The 18,263-nt window shown below is 35.6% G+C and overlaps 3 protein-coding genes and 1 long non-coding RNA gene across 6 annotated transcripts in view; 1 reads left to right on the top strand and 3 right to left on the bottom strand.

The window, feature by feature from the left end:
* The window catches only part of LOC111457621, a 6,459-nt gene extending 4,542 nt beyond the window's left edge, over positions 1 to 1,917 (bottom strand). Inside the window, exons 1-2 of the long non-coding RNA XR_002712976.1 lie at positions 1,677 to 1,917; positions 932 to 986 (exon numbers count right to left, since the gene is read on the bottom strand). This is a non-coding gene — a long non-coding RNA (uncharacterized LOC111457621). The remainder of the gene's footprint in view (positions 1 to 931; positions 987 to 1,676) is intronic.
* Positions 1,918 to 2,346: 429 nt separating this feature from the next.
* Positions 2,347 to 7,438, top strand: LOC111457606 (histone acetyltransferase of the MYST family 2-like). Its single transcript, XM_023099913.1, has 9 exons — positions 2,347 to 2,743; positions 3,130 to 3,218; positions 3,401 to 3,460; positions 3,734 to 3,943; positions 4,751 to 4,819; positions 5,209 to 5,370; positions 6,273 to 6,366; positions 6,601 to 6,743; positions 6,944 to 7,438. The coding sequence occupies exons 1-9, from the start codon at positions 2,425 to 2,427 to the stop codon at positions 7,145 to 7,147; spliced, it is 1,350 nt and encodes a 449-aa protein (XP_022955681.1). The 5' UTR covers positions 2,347 to 2,424; the 3' UTR covers positions 7,148 to 7,438.
* A 1,192-nt stretch (positions 7,439 to 8,630) lies between these two features.
* LOC111457614 lies at positions 8,631 to 9,748 on the bottom strand. The gene has a single exon (XM_023099924.1). It carries the CDS (start codon positions 9,442 to 9,444, stop codon positions 8,791 to 8,793), a length of 654 nt encoding a protein of 217 aa, XP_022955692.1. The 5' UTR covers positions 9,445 to 9,748; the 3' UTR covers positions 8,631 to 8,790.
* Positions 9,749 to 13,195: 3,447 nt separating this feature from the next.
* LOC111457590 (vacuolar protein sorting-associated protein 9A-like) lies at positions 13,196 to 17,884 on the bottom strand. Of its 3 annotated transcripts, none has more exons than XR_002712973.1 (6): positions 17,671 to 17,884; positions 16,448 to 16,595; positions 15,875 to 16,045; positions 14,979 to 15,158; positions 13,580 to 14,687; positions 13,196 to 13,428 (listed from the first exon to the last, which is right to left on the bottom strand). XR_002712973.1 is itself a non-coding variant. In XM_023099901.1 (6 exons), the coding sequence occupies exons 1-5, from the start codon at positions 17,760 to 17,762 to the stop codon at positions 13,848 to 13,850; spliced, it is 1,431 nt and encodes a 476-aa protein (XP_022955669.1). In that variant the 5' UTR covers positions 17,763 to 17,884; the 3' UTR covers positions 13,196 to 13,725; positions 13,804 to 13,847. The 3 variants fall into 3 exon arrangements, 2 of the variants coding, with proteins under 2 accessions (XP_022955669.1, XP_022955656.1); XM_023099901.1 differs by having other exon boundaries at positions 13,196 to 13,725; positions 13,804 to 14,687; XM_023099888.1 differs by having other exon boundaries at positions 13,196 to 14,687.
* Positions 17,885 to 18,263: the final 379 nt, after the last annotated feature.

The following is an 18,263-nucleotide window of genomic DNA, read 5'->3' as shown; positions in this document are numbered from 1 at the left end:
GACAAAAAAAAAAAAAAAAAAAGAAAAAAAAAGAAAACCCAAATAGAATGTAGTAATAATCTTTAACATAAGCCAAAATCATATCTTACCAAATGATATGAACATACTAGGAAGTTGAAGATCATCTCCCGCTAACCTTCAACCTTTAGAAAGCTCATACCATTTGACACTTAAGTGTTTGGTTAAAAATCTTAAATAAGTGATTTGACGAAAAACATATTAGAAATCTTAAACTAAGAGATTTGAAAATAATAATAATAATAATAATGGTGGTGATTCAAATAGCACTAGAATCTCAAATTTACCCATTCTTATTTCTCATACTTTTTAGGAACAATAATCCCAACCACTAAATCTACGAAAATAGAGTCAGAATCAAAACTAGTTACCAAAATGAGAAACACTGCAGAACAAACCGTTAAAGACGGATTTTAAAATATTAAAGATATTTCGCTTGTTTGGGGCAATGCTAAAGATAGAACAAGAGAAAAGTTGGCCACTCCAAGCCAAAAAAGTTTTCAAACAGAAATATATATAGTGAATGTGATTTGAAATCTAACTCCTATGCATAATAGCAAGAAAAATCAATGGAAGGGCTGCAATAGAAACAAACACTTATCACAGAAGTGTAACATTAAGGTTCCAAACATGGGGAAGAAAACAAAGAAACAGCTAACCAGTTTTTTTCATATTTTTGCTACAACTAAATAGAAAAACTACAACACTTATCTTGCAAAAAATTACAGTTAGGTGTCTGTACAAATTTCTCAAAGGATCTAATGTATGCTTTCTAGAGAGTTAGATTGTAGCTTCAATTTAAGACAATATATTAAGGTTTATTTTAAGATTGTAGGTTCGTACTAGGTCATGCAAGCATAGGTCATTTTAGAATCATACAACATATAAGGAAGAACTATATAACATAACATACCTTAAAAGTTGAAAAACTTCGCCGATCACTGCAAAATCTTCAAGAAGCTAGGAAACTAATTTTCAACCCAGAAAATAAATGTTAATCATGAGCGCAGCAAATAATATGAGAGGCAAAAGAAGAGTTCAAGAAAGATTCTGTTCTTTTCTAGCCACTATTTTCCAACCTCTCAAAATTTTCAGCTCCTGGGGAATTTAGGAGGCCTAATGCATATGGTTAAGAACTGCACAATTGCAATACAAAAAGAAAAGAAACAAAAAAACCCGACAACAGCACTAATCCGACAACAATCCGACAATTTAAGTCCATGAACATAAGGTCAGGATCAACACTAAAGATATTACAGATATTTTACCGCCACCCTTACGATTGCTTGTATCCAAGTCTACGTTGACGATCAGAATTAAAAACCAACAAATCCTCTGTTCAGAATCTGCTTTCAACAATAAAAATAAAATAAAAAATTTGAAAGTTTCTTCTTAAAAGTGGAACATTTACCAGGTTAGGGTTTCTAAGGAATCGACATGCAGTTTTCACTATTAATCAATTTAATTTCGGATTTACAAACAAGCAAGTATGTTAGGGTTTTCCCAATGAATGGTAAAATATAAACTATTTTTGAAACAGCAACAAAATGATAATAAATCGAAATTTCGAATATAGGATTTAGGATTCAGAAAGAGAAGTGTTAAGAAAATCTCATCAGCATCAGAAGAAACTCCGCACCTGTAGGATGAATACTAACCTAAGTATTCATCAGAGCTTCGCGTTTCTCTCCCATTAGAAGAATTCTTTTCTGCCAAAACTGCTCTCTGTTCTATCATGGTATGAAATTGCTGTCGAATTTTCCATTCTCTGGTGGAATTTGAAGTAGATTTTCTCGACTTCCAAACCAAACACCCTCAATCAAGTAGCAGATTTTGCCGTTGATGAAAACGAAATTCAGACCGATTTCTCTCGTTTTCCTTCTCGAAATTTCGGAATAACAGGCTGACATCCCAGACACGAGAGAACAACGTATAAATAGGGCAAAGGAGCGTGAGTTATACGCGTTTAGTTTGACTGGTCAAAGACGTGTGGTTTACGCGTTTCTTTTATTATTTTTTCAAAATATTATAATTGTTTTAATTAGGTCTTAATTAAAACGAGGAATTAGTAAATACAACGTTAATTGCCAATTTTTTTTCCTTTAAAATAAAAATACCCACAATTCCCTCCTATTTTATTATGTAATTTTAGTTTATTTATTTTTAATAAAGCTTTAAATTAATTTCAAATGATTTTTTTTTATCAAAATCAATAGAATAATAATTACCAATTTTATGTAATAAAAAAAATATAAATATATTTCTAAAAATTATAAAATAGAAGTTAATAAAAATTACGATAATTTATTTAAGTTTATATTTTAAAAAAACGAAAGAAAAAGAACGCCGCTGCTGTCTGTGAGCGTTTCCGTACTCTGCGTCGGGATACGAAGCCCCAAGCTCGCGATGGGCTCGATAGACGTCCAATCAGACAATGCCGAAGATGGATCCGCCGCCGCCGCTTCTGCCGATGGACATCAAAAGAAAGTTTCCGCCGATCCTATAAACCAGACATCTAACGAACCAGACGGAGCTACGCCTGAGAAGCCTAAAGAATTGGAGCCGACGAAGAAGCGTATGTCCTCCATGCTTCCTCTCGAGGTTGGGACCCGCGTCATGTGCCGCTGGAGAGACGGGAAGTACCATCCCGTTAAGGTCATCGAACGTCGGAAGTTGCAGGCTACTGGTTTTAGTGATTACGAATACTATGTCCATTACACCGAGTGTAAGATACTTCTCTGAAGTTTGATTTAGTATGTGGGTTTTTGGTTTTGCTTGCGTGGTGGAAGAATCAAGCTGGAATTAGAAATTAATGATTAATTTTTTTCTTTTGGGGTTCCAGAATTTTTTTGATGTGTTGTTTAGGGTTTGCTTGGTGACTTAGGGTTTATTTCTTTTGGTCAATTTAGGGAGTTTGACCTTTGGATTGAATGATACAAGTAGCTCTTGCAGCAATGGGATTTTACATTTCTTTCATGGACCGGTTAATTGATCGAATAAATGGGTACACCCATTTTTCTTTAACCGTAGCGTTCGTTGCTAAATTGATTAGTTTCTTCTGTGTGGAGTTTGGAGTTCTCTTTCTTTCTCCTTACCTGGATTTTATGATAGTCAATAGGAGACTTGATGAGTGGGTGAAGCTTGACCAACTTGATCTTGAATCAGTTGAGACTGTTGTTGATGAGAAAGTGGAGGACAAGGTAAAGTTTAATTTTCTCTGTCCCTTTCAGTTTTAATAATTTGACCTATCCGCTTCTGAAGGCTTGTCACTGTTTCTTGTATGGAAAACTTAAAGGTTATCCTTGGGCATGATTTGGTCCTTTTGGAATCCATGTTTTACTTGTAAGTATTTAACATGAGAATCTCATTCTTGCACTTGCAGGTAACAGGATTGAAGATGACCCGACACCAGAAGCGGAAGATTGATGAAACGCATGTTGAGGTATGCATTTTTAAGGATGCGGCGAGTCCTTTGTTAAAAAACATACTACATAGGTATTTGCTAGTTATAGGTAAAAGAATTCCTTGTCACATCCACCAGCTGTGGATGTTTGGGCAAGCAGGAAACTCTTTTGTCAATCGTAAGGCAATTCTGTTAGATAGTGTAGTAAAAAATATGTTAATATTTATATGTTGTGATATTAAATTGGAGTGTCTAACAAAATTTCCCTGCCTTCATTATGAAATGTTTTCTTATCTTTTTTCAATTGCATAGGGCCATGAGGAACTTGATGCTGCTAGCTTGAGGGAGCATGAAGAATTTACAAAAGTTAAGAATATTGCAACAATTGAACTTGGAAGATATGAGATTGAGACATGGTATTTCTCCCCCTTTCCACCAGAATACAATGACACTACGAAGCTCTATTTTTGTGAGTTTTGTCTCAATTTCATGAAGCGCAAAGAACAGCTCCAGAGACATATGGTGAGAGGTTCTCCAAATTCTTTCTTGTGGTAGTTAGTAATGATTTAAGTCGGGATGTCTGTAAATGGAACTTTGAACTTTCGTTCTCGACAATGAAACCCTTTGGTTGCTGATTGCTGATATTGTCTTGGGCATACGATTTTTCTTTTTAATTTTTGTGAAATAGTGTGCAAGGTGCATTATTTTCATGTGTCAGACCATTTTTCTTAATGTCTAACTGGCTGGACGAAATTATATGCTCAGATATGCCTTATTGAAATAGTTGAGTTATAAGAGTTATTGAACATTTACTACTGTTGGCCTTATTTCAGCCTGTTGGCTGCTGCTTCGTGTTTTAACATAGTAAATGTTGTCTGTGCTTGAAACATCTTGGCAAATGATTTTTTACCTGTCCCCAGTTAGAGATGTGAGCATTAATTATGAGAGATTGATTGTTGATGTGCAGCAGCTTGATTACGCACCTTTCTTTCATGTTAAGCCACCCATACATGTATGTGTGTGTAGACTCAGCTATCATTAAATATAATTGTGAACTTGTAACACAAATTGACATTTTTATTTCATTGTCAAAAGCACCGTGTTTTCTATATTTATAATATAGACAAATACGATAAGTTTGTCCCTTTGAGAACATCTAACAATTATAATATGATCTTCAGATAGGAAATATGATGTATTTTCTTACAATGATCCCTTCAGGAACACCAAATAAAATTGATGGTTGGTTTTGCATGATTCATTATCATTATCCTTTTGTTTGTGCATAATACTAACAAACCATCTTAAACTCGTGCTTTGTCCATGTAGAGGAAGTGTGATCTCAAGCATCCACCTGGTGATGAAATATATCGAAGTGGTACTTTGTCAATGTTTGAGGTATGCTCTTAATTAGGTTTGCAGCTGTGAACCTCATTGTTTTATTATCTCGTTCATCATCTAAATACCTTTTTCTTTTCACTTTTGGTTTCTTTAACTAGTTTATCATTAAAATACTTTTTTTTTCTTTTGGATTGTAGAAGTAATGCCATTCTGATTTTCTGGTTTATTTTCTGTTTGCTTGTCAATGCCTCAGTATTGGAATATCGACTATTTTTTAAACAGTTCATGCAACCCTTGACATCTCCTGTACTAGCATTTAGCAAAACTATTTTAACCTGTCATAAACAATAAAAAATAATGCACTTGAAGCTATAGGATAATGTTTTTATTATTGCAGATTGAAAATTCCTCGTATGACTTTTTCTGCTAATTTTTTGCTGAAACAGGTTGACGGAAAAAAGAACAAGGTCTATGGGCAGAACCTCTGTTATTTAGCGAAGTTATTTCTGGACCACAAGACTCTATATTATGATGTGGACCTTTTTCTATTTTATATCCTGTGTGAGTGTGATGATCGAGGGTGTCACATGGTTGGATATTTTTCAAAGGTAATTTTTGGTTCATCATAACTGCTATTCAAATTAAAGTGGTATGATTCTGAAGAATGACGAAATAGAGTAGTGTTTTCTTTGTTACTACTGTAATTTTATTTTCTTTAGGGTGATGAGGAGAGAGGAGAAAACATCACCTTACCTCTAAAGGACGTGTCAAGACATGAAACTCTCGAATAGGTTTGAATTTAAAGGGAGTATAATAATGACAAGGTTTGGGTAAGGAGATTCATTTATGAGCGAGAAAAATTGTAAGATGCGCCAAAATATTTGCTCAAACAGTATAGGCCATACGAAATAGCTGTCCTTAAGTAATTTCATAGATTTTAGGTTTGTTCTGAAAGCTGACCTGAGATAGCTTGAATCAAGTAGTCCTGGATATTATGGGAAAAGCACTGTTGCAAAGAGAGAGGTTGTCCTGCTTATCAGTTCATTGGAGACCATTTTATATTTGTCCAAATGCAAGTCTTACTATCCTTCTCCTTCAAGTTATAAGCATCAAAGAGAGATGTTTTCCTGTCCTTTTTTCAAATTAGTGGAGTTTGCAGGGTTGACATTATTTAGGAGGGCTACCCCGAGCGTACCTTTTTCTAAATGGAAAAATGGATACAAGATAGAAGTTTAAATTTAATTTATCTACTGTTCAATTCTTCTAAAAAGTTAAGTGTACTAATCAATATACAAGGGTTTTTTATACATGATATACTCTCTGATCCATACTTTCGTTGTTCCTTTTATCTTCGGTGGGCTTGTGGATGTTAGTGCTAGTAGTGAATGGTATAGAAATAACGAAACTTGTGTCGTGTGGATAATGAAATGTAAGATGAATTCACGACAAATTGCTTTAGAACTTATAAGCTGAGAACATTATTATGACTATATTATATGTCGGCGTGCAGGAAAAGCATTCAGAGGAATCCTATAATTTGGCATGCATTCTCACCCTTCCTCCTTATCAAAGGAAGGGCTATGGAAAGTTCTTAATGGCTTTTTGTAAGTTCACCACATGCCTTAAACTGCCTCTATTTTTTTGGCTTATTGTGTCTGCAACTAGCGACCTTGATTAGCTTTGTTCTCTAGCATTGAAAAGTATATCACGAGTAGTTTCTTGCCTGCGTGGTTTTCTCAAGTTCGGTTTGTTATTTTTGGGCATCCGCCTCTTTTTTTGGGTCACCGTCACCATGTTTTAACGGAGTGTTTTAATCTTCTATGAACCTGAGAGATCAGCTTATGAACTCTCCAAGAAGGAAGGTAAAGTTGGCACGCCTGAAAGACCTCTTTCTGACCTTGGGTTGGTGAGCTACAGAGGATACTGGACCAGGGTACTTTTGGACATCTTGAAAAAGCACAAGGGGAATATCTCTATCAAGGTGTGCATTTTTGCCTCTTATTGAAATTCAGTGTTTGCTGTCCGGTATTGACTCGACTAAGTCTTCGACAAATTTTAAAACATTTGACTGAAGTTACTTTGTTCCTAAAAATTTATGTTAATTGCTCTTGGAACAACTCCTAGAGCCATAAGATTTTGTATCTGATAATGCTTGGCACATTGGTCGTCCCTTTATGGCAGGAGCTAAGTGACATGACAGCCATCAAAGCCGAAGATATTTTGAACACACTTCAGAGCCTGGAGTTGATTCAATACAGGAAAGGGCAGCATGTTATATGTGCCGACCCCAAGGTGCTGGATCGTCATCTTAAAGCTGCTGGTCGTGGGGGCCTAGAGGTCGATGTTAGCAAATTGATCTGGACTCCATACAGAGAACAAGGTTGAAGCTTTCCAAACTCATAATCAAGTCTGATGGTATCTATTCCAACTCTGGATGTACAATAATTGTGTAGAAGTGTAGTATAAAGTATTAGCTTTTCCATTTCTATCTGCTGAATGTATGCCTGGACAATCAAATACTGTACACCTTGAAACTAGAAATGGTAGAAACCTAGCTCTTGTACATCACCACACCTGTTGCTATTTCTTCGACATTTTGGTTTGTTTTACTTGTGTGTATCTCTTAACGTTTGATTCAGGTGATGTTTGGTTTGGTTATTAAGAGATCATTCTTGACTTGACCGGCTACAACATATTTATTTAATTGTAGAAAAGAGGGAGGAGATTTCTCTATCGGTTGGAGATTTTTTATCGTTTGGAGTGGAGAATGAAACCTTACTTATAAGGGTGTGAAAACTTCTCCCTAACAAACAACTTTGAGTGAAAGTTCAGAAGTGAAAACTTAAAAAATACAATATATGCTAGCGGTGTACTTGGAATGTAACAAATGGTATCGGAGCTAAACATTGGGCGATGTGCCAGCGAGAACGTTGAGCTCCCAAGAGGGGTAGATTGTGAGATCTCACATCAATTCGAAAGGAGAACGAAACATTGCTTATTATGGTGTATAACCCTCTTTTTAGCAGACGCGTTGTAAAACCTTGAGAGGAAAGTTCAGAAGGAAAAGTCCAAAAAAGATAATATTGTTAGCGATGTACTTGGACTCAAGGAAAAGTCCAAAAAAGACAATGTCCAATGACCCTGTTTTTCTCCGTCCATTGCTCGTGAAGGCTGCATCTCCAAAAGAATGAGTCCTTTTTGGTGAAACCAGAAATGAAAAGCCCTTCTGATCAAATTTCCTTGGGAAAAAGGAAGCAGATTTCACTGCAAAAGCCTCATGTAGTAAAAGTGATTTTCTTTTTCAATAAGTTGCATTTGCATCCTCCCTAGGTGAAATCGTCATAAAAATGGCATTCCAAACTAGGGGAATTCGAATAGAAGGATATCAAAATTTTGAATGTTTTGCCAAATTGACTTGAATGTTCGAGATGTCTCGTTAAGATGATCGATATAAGGGTCAGTTTCCAACGAATGTGTTCAAGCAAGCCAAGATGGTTGATGTGTCTCGAGACATGGGATGAGATCACAATGGTTGTGCTCTTGTGGACCGAAATGACAATGAAAGGCGACATTGTTGTATCACAACGATTGAACATGCACGCGCGAACAGTGTGTGTGGTCGAACATCCAAATTAACTTGGATGTTTGGGATGTCCCGTTAAAATGATCGACACAGAGGTCAGTTTTCAACGGGTGTGTCTAAGCAAACCAAGATAACCGATGTGTCCCAAGACATGGGACGTCACGGTTGAAGATGTACCACCGTGAAATTTTGTCCACGGTTTCATTAAGTGTCTTCATTTTCTTCAGATCTGTCGCAGGTGCTAGAACTTGCAGCAGGGGATAATATAAACAACTAAACAAGTGATTTAGAATGAATACTTCACTCAAATTTGAAACTTGAATTATGAAGATTTGAGTTACAATCACATCGTCTTCATCACTTACGATTGAAACACAACCAAAAACTAGAAACAAAAACAGAACATTTACAGACCTCTCCAATGAATCTAAGATTAACCATTTCATCAAACAGTCGTAATCTGAAGCCGATGCTTCGGAACATGAGTCTGCTGAATCTGCAAGCCCTGTAATACAATTCCACCTGACCTCCTCTTCCAAAGATTCTCCATTTCCCCTCTTTCTTCTCCGCCCTTCTGCACTCGCCGGACCACCGGCAACGGCGGATCCAAATCCACAACGCTTAATGATTCACAATTCCCATTTTCACAAACACCCTTCTTCTTATTTCCAAAAGCTGGAGTGGGTCTTCTTCTGCTCCTACAACCGTTGACACCCGCTGTAGATACCGATGCAGCGGCGGCGGCGACGGCTGTGGACCTGGTGGTGCCGGTGCCAGAGGGGGATGGGGAAGCCAAGAGATTTTTGCTGGAGAAAAATTTCTTCAGCTTAAAGTAACCAGCGGTGGGACTGTTCTCATTTTTGGTCGTAATCAAAATCCTATGGGAAATTGGAAGACCTGCAACTCTGTTATTCCGCTTCACTTGACCCATACATCCGATTCTCGGCGACAAAGGGTCGCCGGAAAATGACTCCGAACGGTCCCGGTCGCATCTCGGCGGCCGGCAGTCTTTGGTCGCCGGCTTAGAACAGAGCATCGGCAAGAACATGTTTTTCTGACGAATATTTGATGGATTAAACCGATTGTATCTGTCACCCATCTCTAATTTCTTCCCTCTCTTCAAGAACGTAATGAAAGAGAAGAAGACAGAGCTTGGAGCTTGATGCAAAACCAGCAATGGCTTCCAAGAGCTCCTCCTCTGTTTCAGCTGCTTTGTACAGAGGAGGAGAGAGAGGAGTAGGAGGAGGAGAGAGAGAGGGGTTTATTGGGAAGTTAACAAAGAAGGCCAAATGGGAACCAAAATCTTGGCAGTGTCATCAAATTGAACTAAAAATCCATGGAAGTTCGTCAAATATGAACAACGTTGATCGAGTCTTGGCTCTTGCCGGTTTGTTGCTCTTTTGGGATGTTAATAAATACTCCACACGTTAATGTTTGGCTCTGATATTAATATCAACCTTGAGGGTAATAGGATCAAAATGTCCACATCGTCACGTTTTATTATCATTTATCGTCGTTAATCCTAAACATCAACTAATCTAAATATATCACGATGAAACCTATTAGCTCATACCCTTAACTCTAAACGACGATTTAGAGTATGTAGGACGCTATCCTTAATAGTCTACTATGGGTAAAAAGTCAATATCTCGGGATCTTGGGACTCAACGTAACTAGATTGTGGGACAGGGTTGTACTAACATTCTCGATACTAGAAAAGTCTAAATTCGAGGATACTGAATTTTGATATCCTCGACAACTAAAAGACTGATAGGTATGTTACCTTGTCTCATTAATTTACTTAGGGTATTAGTCGTCGAGATAAAAAATTATTATCAGTTTTCTAACATATAGAATGATTAACATGTCGATGAAAGGTTTCGTCTTGTTTCGTTTACTGATTGACATGATAGCAACGAGAGAGACCGAGAGTCAAGAGTCAAAGATTACGAGGTAAAGATGGATTTGGATTGGTGGTGTGTGGAAATTTGGTTAAGTTGGAGTAAAGTGAATGAAGAATCTTTAATAATAAGTGGTCCTTTATTTCTCTCTCTTTGAGTTATTTTAGTTCATGCCAACTTCTCACGCTATACCCATTGCTTTTGGTAAAATCATGTGCCTTTGTCTCCTTCCCTCGTTCTAAAATAGATTTTGTTGTGAGATTCTACGTCGATGGGAGAGAGACCGAAACATTTTTTTATAAGCGTGTGGAAACCTCTTCCGAGCAAACGCGTTTTAAAATTTTTAGAGAAAACCCAAAAAGATAATATCTACTACGATGGGTTTGGGCTGTTACATTAATTCTACTCTATTTTGTATTCATATGTGTTTTTAGTTTCATGTGTTTTATGTCGAGTTAGAAATTTGTTGAAATCTTTCGAGACGTGTATTTACGTTCTTATGTTTTAATTGTTCTCGTAAAAGAAGTATTATATTCACGTAGATTTAACTTGATATTTGAAGGTATCGTATTTCCATTTAGATTGGTTTTAGAAGTACTATGAAGATTTAATAACAAGAATGAGAAAGGGTTAAAATAAAATATGACTTTTATAAGTTACGCATCTCATTACGTACGAACTTATTTGTTGGCTTTCAAATCACCGATCAAACTATCAAATTGTGAATGGTTTAGATCGAAACACGTGGATGGTTTAGATCGATCATGGATGGACGGTAGGGGGACTTGCCACGTCAGAAGGTAGAGCATATGTAAGTCACGTGCTAGTGAAAAAGAACCACCTGATGAATGAACTTGAGAAAAGGAAGCATGTGGGCACGTGGGAAGCACGCTAAAGTCGCATTTGGTATCCCAAACTTATCATGTGCCTTTTTTAAATTTTTTTTATAAAAAAATTATTTATCCGAAAATTTTCATTTATTTACTTTTTTTTTTAAGCTTCTTCAAACTACATTTAATTTTTTAAAATATTTTTTATACTACAAACAATTCAATATGGAGAAATTATTATATTTTTTATATTATTACTTTTTAAGGATATCAACAACAAAATTATTAATTCTTGAATGCATAGTTTGAATTATTGTTATTTTAAAACCAAAATCAGATACCATATCATGGTCAATTAGTTGGTGCACACATGTGAACCTCATTTTATTCTAATTTTTTTCCTATTAAATTAATACATGGATCTCATTTTATATTCACTTAAAATAAATAAATAAAAATGTTGTGGTTGGTAATAGATTTCTAAAATTTTAAAAATATATAATAAATTTCTAAACTATATGAAATTTTAATTAAAACATTTAACTTTTTTATTAAATTAACAAAATACTAGAGATAAAATTAAATTTTGTATGATACTAAGCTTTTGGTTTGATGTCTAGTTGGTTTGTAAACTTTATCAAATGTAGAAAGGCCAATAACTTATCAGACACAAAACTTAAAAACTCGATTACTTATGAGAGATAAAATCAAAAGTAAAGGGACTTATTATATATTTTTCGAAATCAAAAGTTTTAAGATCTATTAGATATTGTTTAAAGTTTAAGAGCCTATTTGATAGAAACTTGAAACTTCAGGGACTATACTAATGAGCTACATACACTAATTTAGTATTAAAAATATCGTTAAAATCTTGAACTATATCTGATCCCTGACGAATAGCGTTACAGTTAGTTGGGGAGTCAAGTAATATACTATTCTCTAGAAAAAGAAGAAAAAAGACGGAATATTTGATGAATTGAAGTAATATATATATATATATATATGATAGATATATATTTGTAAAAAAAAAACCCCCAAAACAGTAGAGGATGAGAGGCAAAAGAAGGTTTATTATTTGGAGAAAGGCAACAGAAAGTAGGAAGGGCACATGTGTGAAGATTGACCAATCAAGCAAAGCTAGCAGCCATTTTGTGCATTTCAATTATTAATGCCTTTTGGTCCCAACAGAGATTTTAAAATGTCATAAAACTTTCAAAAGTGAATAATAATAATAATAGTAATCGACAAACTTCCCAAACGTGCATGTGTTATGGGCATTAAATAGCAGTAGTTGTAAAGCACCAAGATAGAGTTGGCTGCTTTTGTTTGATCCTCTATGCTACTTTCTTCTTCACTTTCGAAATGACTAAGAACCTAACTAATGTAACCTATCTAATTAACAAATTCTCGATTGTTCTCACAGGATAAATGTCTAGTCCTACTATATTTGTTCACCAAGATACATCATAACATGTAAATCCCAAATAGGTAACGACCAAGACTTAAAACTCATTCGCTTTGAATCCTTAATTACTTACATGACTCTCGTCCACTACTAAATCAACCTATAGTGGTTACAAGATAAGGAAATGATTGATCAACAAATCTATTTTTTAAGGACAAAAAGAACAAAAAAACTAAAGGCACTTTTGCCCCACAATTCTAATGAGTTTATATAGCCTAGACTTAAAACGGGTTTTGGCTATACTGAAGAACAAGTTATAGAAACTTACATTCATCTAATTTATGCATGGATTAATGAAAGTGTTTAAGTGTGTATGCAGGTTCAGCTATAAATTTGGGAATCTTAGGTTCATAGAGCATAAATTAATGGGATAGCTTGAATGAACAAACTTGTAGTAAGTAAAACTACTGGTCAAAATAGCTCGACTTCATAATTCTAAACTATTTAAAACCATCCATAAATTAAGCATGCTGTTAATGACTATTATCAAATAAAGTATCGGTAGTTCTACTTCCATACATAAATATAATAATAATCAAATGTAATGAAACGCACACATCGATCATGTTTGTTGATTACGTGTTAGGTGTGAGTACTAATTATTGACCTTTCCATCATACCAAGTTTGAATATAAAACAGAGGTCACCATCAAATGTAACAAAGGCTCTGACTAGGAATCCGCCATCTATTTATAATAATTTTCGTGTATCAAATCAAATAGAATTTCTACACCTTACTAATTAGCAAAAGCTATTTCAAAAATATCACTACCATGAGACTAACCTTTATACTCATGCTCTGTCTCGTGTCTCCAAGTTCTACTCAGCTGTCAATTCCTCGATTCTTGAGTGAAAGTTATATCCACGCATGAGAATTAGAGATTTGTCTAGCATTATGTCCAAAAAAATGTCCAATTGCATAAGAATTGTAGATTCTCAACGTATATTGATATAAACTTTAGTCTTATAATTCATCAGTATGCTCCTGAATGAAATTGCTACAATGTTACAAATGGAGGAAAAGTAGAAAAAACATACTTGTGGATGCAAGCTTGGAAGAAAATTTGTTACTCCGGCAGCCATTAGTTTGTTTCTTGGGGGATTTCATTTCCTGTCACCTTTCCAGATCCAAAATCAAGGCTAAATCTCCATTGTTGTTCTTCGTTGCCATGCCCATCATCGGCCTGAGATCAGATCCTAAACATGACAATTGCTCATTGCAGATGGACAGAAATTTGAGGAATAAATCAAGATAACCAGACTGAAAACATTTGACGATTGGTCCCCACAAAAGTTGTTGACAGTGCTAGGATAGGGATGTCGTGTCGTTTACTTCATGCTGAGGTAGTACTACCTTGTCTTGCATTAACCCTGATCCAACGTTTTCTTCTCCAAACGGTGAGGTTCCATCTGGGCCATCAATCATAGTATGTGTCTCTCCAGCAGACTCATCATTTGATGTTACGTCTCTAACATCTTCAGGTTCTTTGAAAGATTCAGGATTGAGGTGGGAATGCATTTCAGAATTTGACGAAGATGGGGATGAAGATCTGAGACTCAGTCCTTTAGAAAGGGAAACATACTTGAAAACTAGATGTTGGTATTGATTGAGTAGCTCTTCTACGTCATTAAATGTAAGATCCCCAACTTGGGCAAACAAATATGGATAATCTCGGAAGGCTTGCTTCCTTGTGTGATCATTTAAAAGCATAGCTGCACCCTTGTTCTCCAAATCTGAGAGTGTTGAAACTTCCGTTACTGTTGACTGGTATTTGACATGTGGTCCCTCAGTGCTTGGCTTTGATTCTGGGGAGTTGGGTCTAACTGCAGGTTCTGTTCCAGAATTTGAAGCTTGAGAACTGGTTTCAACAAGTTCTGAATTGCGGGCAACTCGTTCATCCAAGTTACTTTTATTAGAAGAAGATTCAACATCAGTAGATAGCCCAGATAGGAGTGCTCGAGCAGATTCCATGTTTTTTTCAAACTCGGTTTCTTCCATTGAGAGGGCATTTGCGTCAATGTTTGAGATAAAGGACTCGGCTGAGAGTATGTTTGTGAAAAAATATGCTGCTTCTCCAGTTAATCGGGATTGTCCCCTGTACCGTTGTATATATAATAAATTTGAGTGCAGTTGTGGAGGGTTTGCCTACAAGAGATTGTGCATGAAAAACACATTTATGAGCATGATGTCAGAAATTTCTATAGTACTACGATGACTATATCCTAAAAGGTGAAACAATAAAATTTGTATGGTGTTTATCACCAACTTTTCAGTTTAATGCCAAACAGAGATGATGAGAATTTGTTGGTGACATTTCTATAAGGAAACAACAAATTTTCAAACGCTATGTAAGAATATATGCTCTAGCATGAAAGAGTTTCTTCATAAGTAATAGATATGGGCAAACCAACTTTAACTATTCATATTATAAATCACCTTTATGATAACATAAATAAGGACGGGAAGGAACTCATCAGCCCCTGGAGGATTCTCATTTGAAGCAATAGAAGCATTAAGTAGCAGGTTACTGATGACCTTACAACAGCCAAGGAGACACACAAGCTTGTCTCTTGGAGCTTTGTACATGTTAATCTTCAAGAGTTCCTTCTGAGCAAGCTGCCAATAAAAATGTAAACATGTAGGTGAAACTAGTATTAATGACCAACAAAGATTCATATGGTGGAAAATTCCACATAATGATTGCAATGCATGACCTAGTTCAACACAAAGTTTCAGCTAAAAAAGACATGACATGCTGAAAACAAACTTTGAAGTAACGAAGAGTAAGAGCAAGCCTATGTGGAAGAAACTTTGATCATATCGCAAGGGGGCTTTCATAACAGAAGTTTTGACCAAGCCCATCATGCATTACAGAACCAAGGGGATTTCGTAATCATTGAAAATAAATATGCAATACAATTTAACGTTTCTCTTATGTCCTCAACTTATTCCAATAGGTATCAGCTCATCTGAGAATAGGTTCTCCAGCAATTCCATCTACACTTCGGCATTGCCCAAGAATAGGAAAACAACAAGGCTATATAGTTTGAGATACATAGTTTTAACGTATACTTGAATTTCTAAATAGGAAAGATCTATCATGGAAATGTTTCGTAGATGATAAACTATCACTGGATAAAGTGTCAATTAGATTCCTGATTTGAACTTATGAACAATTCTAAGAAATGGTCAAAAAATGTAATGAAACAACTAACTTCAAAGTATGATTTTTTATGCACAAACAAATAATCATGAGGATGTAAATTTTACGATAGAGGAGATGATTGATGCAAAAATTATATGAAGATCTCTTGACTTTGACCATTACTCACCAACCATGATGATTCGTTCTGGAAATTTGGTTTGATATCCAGATTTTCTGGCCTAATGAACTGCTGAATCAATGCCATCTTATCAGAAAGTTGTTCGTCAATTTTTACATCATCTGCAAGCGAAGCATATACACGAGAATATAACTTGGTCATGACATACTTCTCCAAGCCCTGCATTTCATAGACGATCATGCATTAGAAGAGAGAACAAATGTTGTGAATAAATAAATATCACTTAAGCAGCACATACTTGGGGTGTAAAGTGTGTGTATTGTAGGATCCATCCGAGAAGACTATTTATTTGCAGAGTATTCCCAAAGATATTGGCTTTTTTATAACATAATTTGTTAATAAGTTAACTATAGAAGGATGGGATCATTACGTGTCTTACTCAGATTACTTCTATATTCAACAATCAAATGGATTGTACGTAAATATATTATTTTAAAACTAAACCCTCTTTGTCCAGACATGTTACCGATTGATTAATAATTCACCTCATCCTCAATGTTGGGGTGAAAAAAAAATCATTATTAATTATAAATATTTAGTCTTCAATAGTAGTAAACTTACCTCACCAGCACTTTCCAGCTCTTCTTCTGAGCATCCAGACCAAAGTGGATGAGCTCTGAAAGCTCCCTCCATTTTGGCAAAGAATTCTTGTACAGAGGCACTGTCCCTTTCAGGGTCAGGAGCATTATTCGAAAATGATACAATAAAGCTGCCAGTATAAAGAGTTTAGTCAAAACTTTATGAAAATGTTAATTACTGTTCAAAATCAACAGTCAATAACATTATCCTCTAATTAAGAAAAAGATACACCTGACAAAAGATTATATCCAGAAGTTAAACAATCAACGTGAGTAATCACCACAAGACTCTTACTGTATAAGGCTACAAAATGCATATCGATCTGAAACTCAGACAGACTAAAGCATACACAGAGATGGGCACATCCGCGCATGTGTGTATATAACAGGTGTAGAAATCTTCTGCAGGAGTGTTTACAACGTTTAAGATTGAAACTATCCAAATTCTTCGGTATTAGGTAGTCACTTCAGGTATTACAATATGTCATGCAGGTGATATATAAAAGGGTATTCAGTTAGAAACCATTTGGCTATATCCAATGCTTTTGCCATTATGTCCATCTCTCGAATCTACACTTGTACAAGCGCTGAGTTCAGCTTGCACATAACACCATAACGAAACTCTGTCAGTTGGTACTAACTATATGTTCTTTTCATTTGAAGCCCAATAAATGCTACTCCCTCTGAGATTCCATTTATGAGAGTGCTTTCTCCTTCGAGAAGAAAATGAATCGGTTGGTTTTGGCTTTCATGGGCAGGCATTTGAATCTACAAAACGGAGGGCAACTATAACCAAAAGCCCAAATGAGGACGCTCATCTCTAGCGATAACTCAATCAAGTTAAGTAACTGTCACTTATCTCATATGTATCAATAACATTACCAACCTAAAAATCACAGTAGGCACTGAGTTCAGCTTGCACAACTATGCTAATTCATAGGTCCATCTTTACTTCTTCCAATGATGACCACGAGAATTTTCTCCAACAACTCAGAAATTTGAATTGCAATTAAACAAACAGCCGATTTAGATAGCAAGAAATTCAAGGTCCAGAAGAAAGAGCGAGAAAAGGAACAATGAGCAAGCATTGTAATTAAAGTGTAAAGAGATCATATTAAATTTGAAGGAAAGATCACGTGAACACTAATTGAAGTCAACAAATGTCCTATAGTTCGCACATATCGTTCGAATGGAAAACGAATTTACCTTTTAATGGATTTGACGAAATCTGAGGCTGATGGTTGACGCATACGCTCAAGAAAGTCATGCAGACCTAAAAATACGTCGGCGTTCTCCATTCCCCACCGGACGTCTAAAATTCCTGTCGATCCTTCACTAGTCGTCGAAGATCTTTGAGCTCGAAAATCTCTGAGAGCACAAAATTCTTAGCAAGAAGACGACAGAGGCACCTCCTCGCCATAATCATAATTAAATTCCGATTAATTAACGTCCTCCAAATTATGATTAACTGGGCTGGGCTGGGCTGGGCTAGCACAATCCACTCCCGGCCCAAAATAAGAAAATGGGCCCAGGTTTGAAGCCCAGCCCAATAGTGAAAATATCTTGGACCTAGCGATGTATGGTTCATGCTTTTATGAAATTGTAGGAAATAATTGAAATGAACCAATAAAATAAATAAATAAAATAGAGACAGTATTTTTTTTTTCAATATTTGAAAATTATTCAAATAATTTTTTTTTAAATAGTTATCTACCTTTTAAGACAAGAAAAATACATTAAATAAAATAATGAAAACAATTATGAATAATTAATTTCATGATTTTTTTAATTAAAAATTA

Source organism: Cucurbita moschata, unplaced genomic scaffold (genome assembly GCF_002738365.1).
Source record: "Cucurbita moschata cultivar Rifu unplaced genomic scaffold, Cmos_1.0 Cmo_Scf00002, whole genome shotgun sequence".
Taxonomy (NCBI): Eukaryota; Viridiplantae; Streptophyta; class Magnoliopsida; order Cucurbitales; family Cucurbitaceae; genus Cucurbita; species Cucurbita moschata.
Note: the sequence above shows the minus strand (reverse complement) of the source record. Positions and strands in the feature narration are given on the sequence as shown.